Below are 17,997 nucleotides of genomic sequence, written 5' to 3' on the forward strand. Positions count from 1 at the left end.
TTTGCCTGGTTTTGAAGAAAAGGATTCTTTTTACTTCCATTTCACATTACAGGTTGGGATCTGAGGTGCAAGCAGACCAGTTTACTTTCTGAAGGTGACATGGGGCATCCGTCTCCAAGACCCAGTCCAACACCCCAGATATCATTATTTTGCTGTGTTCAGTCAAATAAAGTCGCCTGTTTGTGTCAACTCTGCTCAAAGCTTTTTACAATTGAGGAGGACGTATTACACAAATATTATTTTTGTAAAGGTTACTACCACAGCAGTGAGGAAGCCTCAGTATAAGGTTCAGACTCACAGTGGGGCAGCAGAAAGGCTACAGACCAAGTTTTATATTAGCTGGCATATGCCAACCTGCCGCTGGATTGGGCTGGCTAGATTTAATGAGGGTGTTCCCAAAGCTTTCATTTGGGCTGGCTGAGCATCTGCTAAAATACATCCTGCTCCATCCTGACCACGGGTTGAGAAGGTGACCAAGTGAGAGGATGCCTCAGGCTCTGGCATCCTGTCTGGTCAGTGTGTGTCTGTCTGCATCTGCTGTGCATCTTTGAGCTAGGCCTTGACAGCCGCTGTCAGCCTCTCCTGCTTCTTCCCATTGCTAACCCAGATCCTTGCTCACACTGCTCCGTGTTAAACCTGGAGGCCCCTGGAGAGGCCAGACTCTGCCTTGTTGCTGACACCTCCTCATTAGCTTGCCTTGCACTCTCAGGGGAGCCCTGTGCCCACTCTTCTCAGCTGAGAGCTGGGACTTGCTCAGCTGCTACGTGTTTTGCAGTCTGACCTGTGTTTCTTGCTTTTCAAGAAAATTTTCATCTCTTAGTCTGCTTTGGCTTCCCTGCACCCCTCAGGCAGCGCCCACTGAGTAACTCACTGTCTCCAATAAGAAATAACACGCTGGTGAAACCATTTTCTCCCCCTGCTTTATAAGTTGTCAGCGTCTCCTGATGCTCCTCCTTTGAGGGCCAGTCTCATTGATGTGTGTTGGGTTGGAGATCTCCTACAAGGCTGAGCCTCACAGTGAAATGGGGCAGATTGTGGGCTCCCCTGTGATTCAGGTCCTGCTTCTGCACGTGTCTGACACCATGCATCCCTTCACCCTGTGAGCTGTGACCTGAAATGGCCTCAGGCAGGTGCTTGCCAAAGGAACTGTCTCTAGAGGGGCGGTCACTGCTCAGCTCAGTGTGGGTATGTCTGCGCAATTATCCAGCAGTCCTTATTACCCCATCCCAAATCATTATTCCAGCAGATAATTTCCATTTCTCTGCCATTTCTGCAGGAGAGTGGAGCTGGCTCATGAGAGCAGTGCTGCTGACTCAGCTGTCCCCAGAACCCATCACTGGCTTGGCACCCTTGTTTTTTAAGACAATATAAGTGCGTGGGGCTTCCTTCTGATTCACCTTATAGAAAAACCTACTGCAAACTAGGGTGAGATAGAGTGGATGTAGTTACAGGACACAAACGTTGTGCTGAGGAAAGCGTATCTACAGAGAGAAAACAGGCAGCTGGAAAAAGAAACAGGGACTGTGCAGGGACTGGGAGGTCACAGTCTAGGACTAATCATAGCATTTGCCAAATATTTAATGTTTACCCAGTGCTAATTTTATACATGCCTTTTAAACAAGGGATATGAATGTCCTATCGTGAGAGAAAAACTTGAGTTTTGTGGTGAACACAGGCCTCTGGGAGCTGGGGTTGAAGGTGAGCAGCCAGCATTGCCTGAGGTGACTGCAGTGGCAGAAGCCCACTCTTTGGTTCAGCTCAGCCATAAGGCTCCTGTGTGATTTCTGGCAAGGTCAAATCCTCTTATTTTTTTTTTTTTAAATGGAAATTTTATATTTATAAATATTTTTCCTTCATGTTAAATTTGGCAATCCCTTCCTTTCTCATCCTTTCATCTTTCAATTTTTTAAGAAATTCTAATCTAGGATCTAAAACATCAATTACTTATTTATTTATTTATTTATTTTTACTTGAAGTAAATTAGCATTACTCTTAAACCTGCTTGAGTGATTAACACTTTAACTGAAAGGTTTTGCCAACCTGACATCTTGGAACTAGCGAGTGGATCTTAAGTTCAAGGGAGCTTAAGCTAACATTTTCCCAGTGACACAAACTCTTTGAACATGGGATAAGGAAGGGATTTTTTTCTGTCCCTGTACGCTTCCAGAAATGCTGAACCCTTTGTGAGAGGCCTCCAGCCTTCTGAAGGAGAGGCTGTACAGGTCAGACTCAGATGTGGGACATGCCACTGTAGACCGTGGTCTGGGACCTTGGGGTACAGAAGTCTTCTACACTGGTCATTTTGGACAACACTCCCCTGGATTTCCTATGATCTAAGAGGTACCTCTTAGGTCTTTGATTCCTTGCACTTACGTTTCATCTGTGAATGCAATTCCAAAGTATTCTTTCTCCTTCAGGTTGAAATGAGATGCCACCAAGTCAAGCAACTCCTTGGCCAAAAGCTTTGGCTGGAAAACAAGAATGAAAGAAAGTGATTAACAAAGAGAAATTTGGGATAGTGATACCGTGCTTCTGGACGGACATGTCGTCCTTGAAGGTACTCCACTGCTGTTGGTTTTATGTTCCCTCTGGTGTTCAAGCTAAATCTTCAAGCAACATTAACTCCTTGAAACAAGCACTAGTTTCTCTTCAAGGTAAATAATATAAAACAGGTGATTCTGACCTCTTTAGTGCTTAAAGTCTCTGCAGACAGAAGACCTGCTTCCTGCCCGTGTCCAGATTTGCCATGACCCGCTCACTCATGCCTCCCTGATAATTTTAGTTGTTAAAGCTTTTTATCAAGGACCTTTGCAAGCACATTTCAAACACCCACTCTCACATGCACAGCACAGATACGTTCTCATAAGACTAATAAAATACGTAGTGCCAAAAGATAGGATGTGACAGGACCAAATGAGGAGTAAATGACAGAACAAAATAGTTTCCCATTCAGCATTGCTTGTCATTTACAGAGAAAGATGCATCCTAAAGTGTAGGCGGCTGAAAGGAAAAAAAGGAAAGTAACACACATTTTCAAAATACCCTTGGTAAAAGCATAAAAGCCAAGCTCAAAGAAACTGCTCACCTCATATATAAAAAGGTGTGTTACTATCACGAGGCAATTCTGCCTTTCCTGCAAAACCTTCTTTGGCTTTTATGTATGAATCTCCACCCGCTCTGCTGAGCTCCTGTGTTTTCTTCTGGGCTAGTGAAGTCTTGGCCATAACAGAGCTCTTGTCCTAGCTCTCACTGGTAGCAAACAGGGGTAAAAAGGATCCAGGTGGGTGCTCCTGTGATCCCACAGACCTGTACTAGCCCCAGACCCCAGAGCTGTAATGGTAATAGCAGCACTGGCACAGCTGGCGCAGAGATCCCTGATGACCTCTCATAAGGATTTGGTCTACAAATCTCTGTGCTGCAGCCTCGGTGGAAATAAATCTGTCCACAGGCTTGGCAGCCCCAACAAGTCAGCCAAGCAGCTGAGTCAGAGTTACCCCAGACATGAACCTGTTGTTAAAGGCAGATGAGATGATGATGCTGTGCAGAAAAGGAGTGGTGAGGACCTGAGAACCCTGCTGTTGTTGTAAAGGAAGAACAGCCTGGTGGATAATTAATTAGGTGGCATGCAACAAGCTTCATTAGCATTCCCAAGTCAGACTTCTCTGGCAGGACTCCTGGAGTTTTGCTATGAGCACACTACCTGCTGCATTACCTTTCACATACCCTTGAGCTAGCTCCCAAATGGTGCTCAGAGCTGAGCAGACCAGGCATGGGGCTGTGGTCATGACCCTTGTCCCCTTGGATCCTTTCAATGACACCAAAAAAGGAGCATACCAGCTATGCTGGTCTCTTTGGAGAATCCAAGCAGGGCAGCGAGCCACCCACCAGCCTCGCTAGGTGTCCTGAGAGGGCAAGGGTGGTGGAAAAGCATGCCTCAAACACAGCAGCATTTCCCAAGCCTGGAATAAGCAGTTGGTGGGGATAGGCTGAGCTTTCAAATTTTGCAAGAAAGCAGAAAAGAGCATTTTTCCCCTGGCATCCTCCCCAGGCATTGAGTGAGGAGCAGCCTTCAGTCACCTCCCCAGGCAAGATGGGCAAATGCAACGATCTGCCTCCTTCTCTCTGCTGAGTGAGACCTGGCTGCTGGAAAAGCCCTGGAGAGATGGTTGGCATGGCACAAGTGCCCTTGCTGTGAGGATGTGCCCCAGGGCTACGGTGCCAGATAAGGGAGGATAACCCTTTGCCTGGCAAGACAAAGGAGAGGAACAATAGCTACAGACCCAGCCCTGGAGCGGTGCCAGGTTAGTTACGGGGCCAGCATCCCCAAAGAGACTTACAGCGGTGAAGTTAAGCCCTGCTAGCCCCCTCCAAGATTACTTGCCACTCTGCTCTTAAGCTCTGCAAGGTTACTGTCCTTTCCTGTAGGATGAGTCCCGTGACACACAGATGGGCAGTCTGAGTCTTTGGAGTGGGAGTGGAGGAAGGTGCCTTCTCCAGGTAGCGAAGGCTCCTCAAAACAAGCCTGCAGAGCAGGGATAAGGGCAGGAAAACCCTACAGGCACCAAGCAAGCTGCAGCCCATCCTACTGTCTCCGGAGAGAGCCACGTGCTCCAAGTTAGTGGTTAATCTGCTTGCTGCTGGGATCGGCTGAGCAATGACCTCCTTTCATGTCAGCTGCACAGACAAAGAGCTCATTAGCGATGCCTGTGGCAAGTTGTTTTAATTCATTATTAATTTCTGGACTTCATTTTCCAGAGGGATATTCATTTTGCATTAATAAAACTCCTGTCGCAGACACATTGAGGAAGATGGGGACTGGTCTCTGAGAGCAGGGAAATCAATAGGAAGTGGGTGCAGGACCTTCTGCAGCTAATATATCAGGAAACTGCAGGCCAGCTTGTGAATCCCACATGCATAAATCATGAATAATGGGTGGCATTCAACCACTGAATTGTGTCCTCACTGCTGCAGAGCTGGACCATCGTAAAGGGACCTGCCAGGGCACTGCTGCTCCTTGTCTCCTTCCTGGCCATGCCTTCTTGGTGTCCCCCATCTAAATTGCTTCAGGAAAAGCAAAATGGGGCATGTGTTGAGCTGTAGTTGGCTGGCCTGAGCTTGGGACAGGGTACACCAGCAGAAACCCTGCAGATGGGGGACCAAGGGCTGACCGTGCTTTGCTGGAGGGGTAAGTTGTCAGAGAAATCCTATTTGGCCAGGGATTCCCCTGCCGGTCCCTCCTCCTGAAGGGGCCTCTCTGCAAAAATGCACTTAAAGAATGATGTGGGACGGATAGTTTTTATAGAAAAATCCACAGGGTTTGTGGTCCCAGGGAGCTGGGGGAAGAAGAGCCCCCAGAGGAGGAAGGCCTGAGGGACCCGTGCTCCCATGCTCTGCACAGACTGCTTCTGAGGACAGCTCATCTCATCTAAAGCAGGCCCAAAGTCTGTAAGGACTTGGTGGTGGACTCAGCTGAAGATCAACCTCTCAAATACCTAACCTGATCCAGGCCAAATCCTGCCCCGAGAGGGCAGTGCTGCCATCTGAGGAGGCCTGGGGGCCGCAGGCCTGGTGGCACGAGCACCACCACAGCTACGGCTGGAGTTCACCTCAGTGGGCCACTGGATTTTCAACTGGTTCAGGCCCTGAAGAACAAACACCTGCCCGTCTCAGTCAGCAAAACCTGAGAAATGCAAGGATTGCTCCGCACCTCCAGCAGGTCATTCTGCCAGCCATTGTGGAAAACACAGCATAAACACAAACATTTCAGCATTAAAGATTTGATATGATTAAAAAGCCATGTTACTGGGATTTGAGCAGCCCGAGGAACTCCAAAGCCGTGTGTTTCCTCAGAGGAGAGATGAGCTGCCCACTTCTGGCCGAGGAGCATGTTTCTCCCTGACAGCTTCCCATTACGTTTAGAAATGAGTGAGTTATGGAGCGAGATTATCTACCCACAGCCCAGCAGGGCCATGAATAAAAAACAGATGACATGGTATTAGCAGCTGCTGGTACGTCCCTAGAAATGTGGGCACACACAAAGTATATTTCATTGTTTTATTAACAGCCAAAGAAGCCTGTCTGTTCTCCCCTCCCCCGTTTCATCACTTTTCCCTAATTCTCCGTGGCAGGAGGGTTCTGGGAAATGCACGGTTTCAACATGTGGGCAGACGCACGCCGCCTGCATCCATCCAGCTCAGAGACACGCTGAACTGTGGGAAGCAGGTAACTAGATCATGCTTAGTAATACTTCGTTTCATTAGATTAAAAAATCCGCCGCCCTCCACTGTCTCCTTCCTGGGGGGACTTGCAGTGAGACATGTAACGGGACCGAGACGCTGCTGCGCCAAGTGCTGCAATGCTAAAGGCTGCTTGCTGTACCGAAAAAACACATGCTCAGCCTTTATTCCAGTGTTGGGATAAACATCTCAGCTCCTCGTGGCATTAACAGTGGCATCCCCAAAATCTAAGGAGTTGAAGACATGCATACGCCAAAGTGTTGGTCTAAAATCCCGGACTTGGTTTCTGGCAGCATGGAGACAGCTGCCTGTGCAAACCTGGCATTTGCAGTCATCTTCGCTTCAACTGGAGGGGAAATTGTGTGCCAAAAACACTGCTGTGGTCAGGCGCAGACTCTAGGACTGTCTTAACCAGTGGCATTAAGCTGTGAGCATGTACTGGTGCAGGCTGGCCCACCAGCACCCTCCAATCCCTCCAGACCCAGGAAGGTCCTCAGGTTTTGGGAAGAGATGGAGCTGACCCCCAGGAACACAAGCCTGGCTGTGCCACAGGGCTCCAAGCCCCACCAGTAAGCCCCAACATATATTATTTATGAGCCCAGATATAGCATATGCTGTCTGGCAACAGGTTGGTTTCTGCAGGACATGCTGTGAAGTGTGTCTGGTCCAAAACATCCTCTTGAGTCGTGTTGACTCAGTCTGATTTCGCTAACGTACAAAGGTTGGGCACTTGAAAAACATCTTTGGTGGCTCGAGTTGAAACGTAGGCTGGGGGCTGTGGTGCAGCCCATCCATCAGCTGGACGGGTGAGGTGGAAAAAGGAGCAATTTGCACGAACACGGAGTAATTCCTGCCCGGGCCATGCCCCAAGCAGCATTGGGGCTCACATGCCTCAGGGTGCCATGCTCCATCGCCAGCCAGCAGCAGCTCTCGTCTGTCTTGACCCTTGGGCAGTGCAGTCAGAAGGAAAGAGAAGTGCAAAATGGTGACTCACACACAGTTCTTCCCCTCCGCCACCCCTTATAATTTGCTAATGAAGCAATGTCCAGGTACCTCCACTGAATTAGATCATCTGCTAAAAACAGCCACAGAGCAAAGCTGCAGCACCACAGGGAGAAGGGCAGTGAAGATGCCCGTGTGGACCCTTTCTGATCCCACTCTGTTTCTCGAGGCATTGGTTATTCAGTGGCCAGCAGCCTTATCTGCTTTCGGCCAGTAGCACACGTATACCCCCGTGCAAGAGGCAGAGCATCTCCCCGTGGTGTGTTACGGACCGTAACTCCCTCTCATCCCTGCCTTCATGTGCCTGAAACTCTGAAATCTCCCATCCAGGGGCCGCCGAACTGTCACCCACTCCCAAGTCTCTTCTTGCCAAATCGGCTCTGCCAACATCCTCTAGTTTAACGCATTCTATGTACTATGGAGGAAATAAAAATCCTAAGTCTTTCCATACTAATGTGTAAATACTAAATAACAGTCCTTTCAGCTATTGTCTCATCCAAATACAGCATGATAACATTGTACAAAATTGCTCAGGCTGAAGGCTTGGGGACTTAGGGGGCTTTGGCTTTGAAATTCCCCTTATGGGAATGACCATCCATTTCTTAACTCCATGTCAATACATGGAGTGCATATAATTAAAACAGGCTGAGACATAATTACGGGAAAAATTATTCATTGAAATGCAAGATGCCCGGGGAGGGAATGCCTTATTTTTTTATCATGAAACAGCTGAACCCTGTCAGCGTCAGGGGCCGGCGATGGCAGCACCGCTCCTGCTGGCACACGCGGCACCTCGTTCCAGAGTCAGCGGCTGGCAAGTCTCTTTCCTTCATTTATTCAGGAAAATGAGACAACTTGCCTCTAGCTACCTCCTTGGGAGCGTGGAGGGCGCTGACAGAGCGCCACTGACGTTTTTCTTGGAAAGTCAACACCCGCAAGTTGTGGGAATTTAGATTTATTAGGGTCAGAGAGACAAAGACAAAAAAAAATCCCCAAGTTTTTTAAAAAAGCCTGTTTGGTAAAAGGATTAGAAACACCCTACTGACAAGACGCCTTAGAAATATTCACAGATAGCTGCATTTCTGAGTTCAGCTAATACCTGACACTCCATATCTTAAGTTCAAAACCATTGCTGACAACCTCTAATTCCCCTACATATTAGCAACGTGAATCTGCTTAAATATTTCTGTAGTCAGAGAAAGCGTGAGTTTGCCACATCTGCATGGCAAATTCAGGTCAAAGCCCAAATGAGAAACAGCTAGTCGGAGGAAAAAGACACTTTGGGGTCTGTAGCATCCCTCCTCCCCTTCTCGCCCGACGCAGAGGCAGCTGCACGCTTGCCCCATTCAGCTGGATCCGCGTGGGTGCCCAGTGACCCCATTCCTTGTCTGTTGCCCACTGTATAGCCCTGCAACTCCAACAGCGTTTTCAGGTGACTGCATCTGAAAAGACCAGCCAGCTGCTGCTGGTGCTGGGATGGGAAATCTGCCTGTCTTCACAGCCCCATGCTCAGGCCTGTCTCTCATGCGTGACAAAAGCCTCGGTGCTCCCCTCTGCCCCCCTCAGCCCTCTGCCTGTTCCACCTCCTCCTGGCCCTGCTGGAAGCAGCTCCCGTTCCCATGTAGAGCAGAAAGGCTAATGGGCTGTGGATAGGAGAAGGCTGAGCTGAGTTTTGTGGTCTAGCATGCCAGCAGGAAGATCACACCATCAGGTATTTCTGCCTGTGGTCCCCCAAGAGCCTGGATCTCTGTGCTGTGTATTTTGGGAGTGCTGGCTGGGCACACATCATCCTCACTGAGCATCTCAGCCAGGTCTGATGTCTCAGTGTGCCTCTCATATGCCAGAGAGCTGATCTGTGCACACACACACAGCACTTTGCACGAGATTTCCACAGGCCTGAGAACTAGAGGCAAGTGGCCCAAATCCTGGAATTCCCCCTTGATAAACTTTCTGGGCAGCAAAGGAGGTTTGTTGTGCAAGGTAATATCCATCACGTGCTTGTCTTGTATCTAATCCATCCACCGGTTTGGGCAATACATAGACAAATCCCCTTTTATCTGATAGCAGAGAATATACTCTGTGTGGTGGCTTTGCTACTCGCACCATCTCATTTCAACCCCAAATTCATCCCCTTGCAGGGATGTGACCTCGCACAGAAGCACACTTGTTACGGTCCTCCTCTCCTCCTCCATGCTGCCTTCCCACCTCACAGCCCTTCCTCCTCGTCTGTGCCCTTGGCTCAGCACTGCAGCTCCCCTCGAGTCCTTTGCAGCTGAATACTGGCCAGGAGCAGAGTGAGAAGGTCTGGCCAAACGCAGAAGGAAACCAAGTCTGCATGGGCAAGCAGTTGGCTCTTTAGGAGGGGGTTGATGGAAAGCGTGGAATTCCTTATGCTAACTGATGTCAAAATTCCTTTTGTAGCACTGCCAAGGTCACTGCTGGCTCGGCCAGTCAGCCATGAAAACATCACTGGAGCGAGTTTAAAAGTTGCCCCGAGTCAATTTGTGCATGCAACTTTTATTATCCTTTATTTAAACTTTCTAGGTTTGTTTTCAGAGGGTTGGAGGAAACGGATCCTTCCCCTACTCTCTGTCTTTGGGTTTCTCCCAAAACCTAGCACAATGTCAAATCTGGTTTGTCCTTTACAAGGCAATCCTGAGGATGAGCCTGGCTGGCTGCTTGCTGTGCTATGTGTTTACTCGAGCAAACGCTGTGTTTTCAGGAGACTACTCTGGACTCCATGGAAGATTTTATAGTTATTGTCAGGGTCTGCGTTCTGTGGATTAGTGTGGCTTTGATGAAAATCCATCCCAACTTTGACAGTTTTGACTGGGAGTTTCTTTGAACTTTCAGGGGATTTGGAGCAAATTTATGAGGTACAAACCTGGAAGGGCTGGTACAAAAAAAGGTGCCCACTTATGTGAACCCAAACAATCAGCTTTCGAGCAAATTTAGTTCCCACAGAGCAGATAAAAACATTCCCAGCTACGATGGCTAGATTCGCTCTCACAAATCATTGTCAATGTCTTGAACTCATTAATGATCTATTGAATAGCTTCCCGTTTCCTTCTGCATGAAACATCTGTGGGATTTCCAGTTATAAATGAAAAGCATATGGACAATAGATTCGTGGAGCAGAAAGAAGATACCCACATACAGGAAGACTTTGCCCTAGTTGGAGACCATCAGTTTCAGATAAGTGGAAGACAGAAACATCTCTCACTCAAAACAAAACACTATTTTCAAGGTCACAGTGGCTTAAGCATCTCCCAGTTCACCTATATGCCAGATAACTGGGCCTGGGTTTATTTGGCATGCCTATCACCATGATTTAGCAGCCCTGGCTATGTCAGGACCAGGAAACTGAGGAAGGCTTGGACTTGGCTTATCTCCAGTCTGAAGCATCACTTGCACAGCCATCACTTGCCAGTTCTGTTCTCCTAGACAATGCCCAAGCACCATTTGTGGGATAGCTTTGCCCAGGAACCATATCTAGATGTCAGTATGGATCCATCCACCTCATTCTAGGGCAAAAGAATATAGCTAGGTGGATCCAAGCCGAGCCCATGAGCCAGTGAGCAAGTTCTGACTTTCTTCATCCACTAGAACTGAAAAAATCATTGATTTTCCTCCCCTCTGAGCAAAGTAAGAGAAAGGATGGGCTCAATTTGGCCATCAGTTGTCACAATGAGTTGAACCAACCCAGACTGCACATATTCCTAGAATAGTAAGCTCACGTGGTATCAGGCTCTGTAGCAATGTTTTCCACAGATTACAAGACACAGCACAGACATGCACAGCGCATCCCATCCTTTCTGCCTGTCACCTAACCACAGCCAGCCAGCCCTGCACAATGCTGTCTTAAATCCAGCTGGCAGAGCACGAGGCTTTGTCCCCTTCCCTTGGTTTGGTCCCACAGCGAAGGGCACCCCAAGTTGGCCAAGCAACAGAGACGTGTGCGGGTTGCGTCTGTTCTGCAGCACAAAGGCACCTAAGCTGTGGAGGCTGCCACTGGGCCATGCTAGCAGAGACAGTGACTGGATTTTGGATTTCATTGCCATTATCTGAAATCAATTTAAGCAAGCAAAGAATGAAGTGAGAGTAAGCATATCTCATGCTTTTATCACAGAAGTGGAGGCTGCAGAGGATTTTTCACTTTCCTTTGCACATGACATAGAGCAGTGATGGATACAGAGCCCAGATTAGATGGAGCACTCCAACTGGAGATTGGTGCTAAATTAATACAAATTGAAGCAGCTCAAGATGTAAATTGCACATGCTGTGGAATTAAGAGGGTTTGTGTACAGGGCTTTGGTTCAAACCCTTGTCTAAATGCAGAGGAGAAAAGACATGGATATGGCATTCTTTGCAGCATGCTGGGTTGAAAGTTATATGGCCTAGTTTGAGAAAGCACTTCTGACATGACAAATTTATGCAGATAATCTGTATCATAAATGATTGGCTTAAAGAATTTTGGGTCTTTGCGTGTGCTTGCCTTTCAGTTCCTGGAGATCTGTATAATTTTGCAAAAGGGTAGTCAACGGCTGCAAGAAAATCAATTGTGTGTTAAGCCTCCCAACTGTATCACACGTGGCAAATCAAACTTTGAGCATGAAGCGAGTTTCAGAGCCAACTTTCAGTGGCAGGAATCCATTTCACACTCAGCTGACAACAGGGTTTGATAAGAGCTCGGTCAGTGTGAATAACCAGCTGCCTTCTATATATATTCTGATTTGGGAGCATCTGTTGAAGTTTTATATCACTGAGAGGTTGTTGGTGTTCCTTCAAAGTATTAAAGCTACCTTGACAAGGTCAACAACAATTTTTACGGAGGTCAGCATTTTTTATTTTGAAATATTTGATCATAATTCTATCAAACATTAAAGACAGATTTTGGTTAGGGCACATAATGAAATTGGACAGCTCACACAATCCATTTATCTTTTCGACTGTAAACCTCTGAAGTGCTCTAGTTCATCCAGTTTCAAATCAAGTGTAGAAATGTCCATGTCCCTCACCCAGGCTACAGAAATTGGTGCTTGGAAATGTTCTCGGTCTCTTATTGCTGATGTGGAAAAGAAAAAAATAATTTCCCAAGACATATAAGCTTAGCAGCATTCTTACGTTCTATTTGTTTTTAAAAAGTCTCTCCTGAATAAGGATGTTTATTTCCATCATGACTCAAAGTCACTTCTTCATTGCTAAAAGTGTTTGATAAGGTAAGAGAATGCTTATTTTTGTAGCACATTTTCTAAACACATTAAAATCATTTATTAAAACAGCAGGAAAACCTACAAGACTATCTTATGAATCATGACAAGCTAGTGCAGATTTTAGCAAATCCAATGGCAATTAAAATAAATAAAATCAATGATAACACTAGGTCTGATGCATAGAATTAGATCTTCCCGAGACTAATTAAACTTAAAGAGAGCTAAGTCCTGATGTTCTAGGAGTGGGGAAGGGGGATGCCTTCAGAAGGATAATGGATGCATATTTTTTGTGCATTTATCTTTATCTGTTCTTGTACCTAGGGATGTAGTCATGAGAGCTGACTGCATTGTTAGATTCTGCAAATATACAGCAATATGAGATACCTCCTCTCTAACCAGCTTAGAGTTGAGCTGTATTGGTCTTCCTGGATCTTCTCATCAATTTAATCACCTGTGGTATAAACAGTTGCCATATTAAGAACATACCATGGTTTTCTGAAGCTTCTGGCTTAAAACCTAAACATAAAACATGCCATGAAAATACCGCACATCAGGTGGACAGCTCTTCCCCTAGGACGGTCAGGAGAGAGAAGCTGAACCTCACTTGCCAGATGTTGGTTGCATTGCTTAATGCCTGGTGGCAAAACTCAGACACTCCAGGGAGCTGACTGGTCAGAGAAAGCAAGAAATGGGATCGCTACATAAATTACTCTAACCTCGGAGCTGAATAAAGGAATGATGCTTTGCATAGGTCCAGCTCCCACAGCACAGTAACTCAGTGCTTCTCCGCTTACATGCCCACAGATAGTCTGGCCTCTAAATTCCTTTGCATGAGCATGGCCCCTGGGTTCACCCATGTGATGGCTAGGAGCTGCCTGTGACTCTGATGGATTATGAGGGGTGGTCTAACACACCTGTCCTGCAAGACAGAAAGTCCTTATGATTCCTCATAAGCCCCCAAGGCAGCCTTTACTTCCTGAGCCAGCAGAAGGTGCTGATATAAGCAAGGATCAAAACCGTAGTGATAAAACCATGGTTATTTCAAGGGGAACTGGGGAAGCCAACAATTTGTCACCTAAAAAAGGACAGAAACCCCCATCCCTTCAGCTACTCATGTTAAACACAGCCTGCAGTCTTCCCTAATGCATCCATACATTAAGACCCTATACATGGAGCCAACCACCTGTGCCGTGAGAAGCAGAGGTGTCCTTGCCTAGCATGTCCTGGGACACAGGGAGGACGCTGGCTGGGTCCCCTGGGCAGCAGAAGAGGGATGGGGCCCTTGGTGGAGCAGAGCAAGTTGCAATAGAGAAACCCTGGACACAGGCAAGTCCTGCTTCCACTTCTGGGTGGTCTGAATTTTTTTTATAAACCGTGGGTTTTTAAAACTAAAGCATTCCCCTGATACTTGAAGAAAGATGCAGTTAATGCTCTTTTTCACCACTTTAAATGTGCAATGGTACACGTGTGTGTGCTGGGATTGTTGTTAGTCTACTGTGGGGCCTTACTGAACTTAACAAATTTCACTTCTGAGGAATTTAGTAGAGAAGAGCCATTATTTACACACATGCAGACTTGACAGGAGAACATATTGAGTCTGCTGGAATTGAGAAAACATGGAATTTTTCTCCTTTATTTGACACAGATATCAGCACCTCCACTGTGAGAAGCTGTGGGCCTAGGCCTTACTGCCCACCTCAAGGCTTCTCTTGGAAATCTTTCTGCATCCCTTCTGTGCCCCGAGCAAGAGAATACTCCCTCGAATCAAAACCACAGATTAGCCCATTGACCTCCTTCAGTCCATTCTTATCAGTCATTTCTCCTGTGATACCTGAAGAACTATCACAGGGAACACTAAAAACAGCACAGCCAAAGCACGGGGACCATCCCGGTGCACATCTCCAGTGGGTCCAACCACTGCCCCCTCCAAGCAGCTCTGCTCCTTACACCCTTGAAGACACAATCTGGTGGTGGACAAGAAGGGGATGAGATTATTTTCTGACATTCGGCTTAATTTCCCGACCGCAGGCTCACCATTCTCACACAGCGACCCCCATAAATAAAGGAGGAGACAACAGAGAGTACTGATAATTGGCCGCAGCTCGAAGGGGAAGCAAGCAAACTAATACTTGCTCACCATAGGAATTAATGGGGGATGAGAAAGGATTATTTCCCCTGATATTTGTGCAAAGAAGTGCTGGTGATAAACCAGGCCCATTAAAAAGGAGGAGGGTAAAATGAGTGACGCTTCTAGACCAGACGAAATAGTCAGCTTCTTTTATTAAAAACAAAAAACAAAAAATCTGTTTTTCACACAGAAAGAATAAAGAAGAAATAAGATGGAGTGATTAGGAGACAACTCAGGCAGGGCAAAAACTGTTAGTGATGAACTGCGACTGAGGAAATAATTGGAAAATGTAAAAGCATACAAATGTGGATGATGACCCATGTACTGGGGCAACAGCGGAATTAGCCAATAAATGTAATGAACCGTGGAAGGAGAAGCTTGGAGACTTTATAGAGAACTGTGGAAGGGTTTTCTAAGTAGGAGGCGTAGGAAGCAACAAAGGCAATTTGATTTCTGAAAAGAAGTAATCCCATCGCTGGTAATGTCCCATGGGAAGAGGGAAAGGGAGGACGAGTGTATAGTATCGGAAGAGGGAAAGGATCTAGGGTGGGATGCTGATACCAGCTCCACCATTACCCATGCTTGAGGGAAGGAGTGTGTCCAGGCCTGGAGGAAGGGGAATGGCCAGAAATGGTTATACCCACTTGACACCCCATGAGCCTCTGTTTCAGGTAGAGGGAATCCTTGGCTGCCCCATTTTCTGTCGTCTTTGCAGAAAGAAGGTTGAGAAGAGGGTCCGTAACTGGCCCTAGTGGTCCTCGCACACTGATTTGGGACTGGGATTTACAGTGGGTGGTCTGGTTTCTGAGGTGCAATGTCGTGTGTCTGTCCAGAGGCTTGGTGTCCCCACAGGGACATTTGGGGCATTTCGTATTCAGGAACAATGCAGAGCAGGCTGGTGGCATGGCAGAGAGATCTGCTAGCCATGGGCTGAGTCAGCTGGAGTTGTGGGATGTGAAGTATGCTGCCAAAATGAACAGTCAGCTTTAACCCAAGGACAGCATGGCTCTTGGTCCCTTAAAATATCGAAAAGCTTCCTCAGCACTGCAGGGAACGGGAAGATGGCTTCGTGTGGCATTGACCCAAACCCTACACAGCAGCCAGCACTTTCCTTGTGCAAGGACTGTGCCTCCAGCCCCAGCACGTCCCTCCATGAGCACATCCAGGGAACGATGTCCTTCACCATGGCTGGTGTTGAGGCCACACTTCCCTCGTGGGTAAGACAGGGGCTGTCTGCCCTTGGGGGATGCTGGAGCCCTTCCTCTGCAGAGCACCCCAACACCTGGAGTAAATAAATGGCTTCATCATTGCTAATGCTGAAGAACTGCAGTTTTGGAAAGAGCTGCGCTTCATACACAAGTTTGTGCAGAATAATCGTATTTAATGTGATCTATGAAAAACTGAGGAAGGTGAATTGGGGCAGAGAGAGGGTTTTGTCTTTCTTTGTGATAAAACAGGATGGAGATCTGACTCGCAGTGGGGAATTAGCTTTGAGCACTGAAGGGTTCCAGTGAAACAGTCCTTCCTGCTTCATTTTCCGTTCTGCAATGATGATGTGATCAATGAGGTGATTTTTATCCCTTGCATTCAAAGCAAGGCATGGACTGAGCGGATGCCTGTGCCTTCAATAAACATTCAGAACTTCATTTTTTAATTGGTGGGAACCGCGTTTCCATTGATTTTCTTTTCCAAATAACTTAAGCAGTTGGAGATTAAGTGCAGGCTTTAGAAGCTGGGTACTGTGCATTCAGCTGAAGAGGAGTATCACGTGCCATTAAATCTCATGGTAGCGTGCCCTGGTTTTTCACCTCAGGCCTAGACTCCTATTGAACTGACTTCAGTAGGAAAATATTTCCACATATCCCCCCCAAACAAGGTCCCTCTGTGTAAACAGAACTTCCAGACCTGCTCCTTGGTCAGTTCAATGTCTCAGTGGCTGGACTCGGACTAGATTATTAAGGACTACAGGAAAGACACAATATTTTTAGAAAGACATTTTCCATTCCTCTTGCCATAGGGATCTGGAAAACATTTGCCTGCCCGCCTGCTCTGTCAGGAGGCTCTAAAGATGCAGCTGCAGTTTGTCCTAGGAAGGAGATGCCAGTAACTCTTCAAAGAGAAAAGAAACTAGCAGGCAAAAACATTTTGCCCTGTAGTGCCTAAATCCACAAAGGGACTTTTACTGGTAGAGAAACGTTAAAGAAAAGTGAGCAGAAACCACAGGGTTAAGCCATGGTACTAGGCAGGCAGAAGTTTCAAATGCAGACTTGGTCTTAGATGGAAAGTGGTTAAATGAGAGTGAGAAGATATATTATATCCGTGTGGTGTAAGCCACTGCTGTTCAGTAGAGACTCATCCATCAATACCAGAAGAGAAGCTGGCCTATGGCTCTTGGCTGGTTTGCCAGAATTTTATTAAATGCACAAGAATGCCAAGTCTGTAATGTCTAAAAGTGAATTTATTTAACAATGAACTCTTTGAAAAGGGAGTCCCAGATGTGTAATTAATAATGAATCAGTGATTTGAAATCTGATCCAAAGCCTACTGAACCTGATAGACAGACTCTCTGACTTCAAGGAGTTTGGGATAAGGCTCTCATTAAGCAAAAGGAAAAAAAGAAAAATAAAAAGCTGAGCCAGCTAGTTAGTTAAAAGAATATCATAGCCTGGATTCTGCACTTAACAGACACGTACAGTAATCTGCACCGCACATAAATCCCCTCTCTGCTGACAGGGGACTCACACATTTCAGTGTCTGAAGCTGAACTTGAAATCCAGGAGAGAAAACAAAACAAAACAAAAAAATGCCGCAAGAGAGCCCCCAAAGGAAAACCTCCAGTGGTTTGAAACACAGCTCATTTCCTCTTGGCACGAATTGGGAGATGGCTGTCATACACGTGTCATTTGGAGGCAGCAGATGCTGCTCCTCCCCGCACCAAGCCCCGCTCCTCTGCTCTCCCACCGGCTGCCATCGGCCAGGGGAGAAAATCACCCCCAAATTCCTGCCAAGCTCAGCGTAGTGTGGTGCCTGGATGGGGACATGCAGCTTGTCTCCCATCAGCGCCCCTTAATTCAATTTGTCAGGGATGCGGGTGGCTCAGCTGAGCCCGATCCCAGCGTCGGTGAAATCTTTCAGCAACACTTTGGGATAGGGGTTGTGGCCGCCCGGTATCCCCTGTTTTTCATCTGCCCTTCAATCCGAGCAGAATCGGGGAGTGGAGGAAATGCTGGCTGATGAACAGCTTCATTGTCCCACATCTTTCTCGAGAGACACACCTATTAAATCGTTCCCTTGAGTCAAATATTTTTAAGTACAGTAACACAGCTCATTTTTTAAATAATCAAATAATAATTAAAAATAATCAGCCCCCCTTTCTGCCGAAGAACCAGTGCATCTGACGTTGAATTTGCTATTTTAA

General features: G+C 46.9%; 1 protein-coding gene across 9 annotated transcripts in view; it reads right to left on the bottom strand.

Annotated features, from left to right (window-relative positions):
- FRMD4A (FERM domain containing 4A) overlaps positions 1-17,997 on the bottom strand; it is a 359,570-nt gene that overhangs the window by 95,797 nt on the left and 245,776 nt on the right. For all 9 annotated transcript variants that reach the window (XM_040547746.1, XM_040547697.1, XM_040547738.1 and 6 more), the window contains exon 3: positions 2,374-2,468. In XM_040547746.1, the coding sequence (XP_040403680.1) occupies positions 2,374-2,468 (95 nt within the window). The remainder of the gene's footprint in view (positions 1-2,373; positions 2,469-17,997) is intronic.

This window comes from Cygnus olor, chromosome 1 (genome assembly GCF_009769625.2).
Source record: "Cygnus olor isolate bCygOlo1 chromosome 1, bCygOlo1.pri.v2, whole genome shotgun sequence".
Classification (NCBI taxonomy): Eukaryota; Metazoa; Chordata; class Aves; order Anseriformes; family Anatidae; genus Cygnus; species Cygnus olor.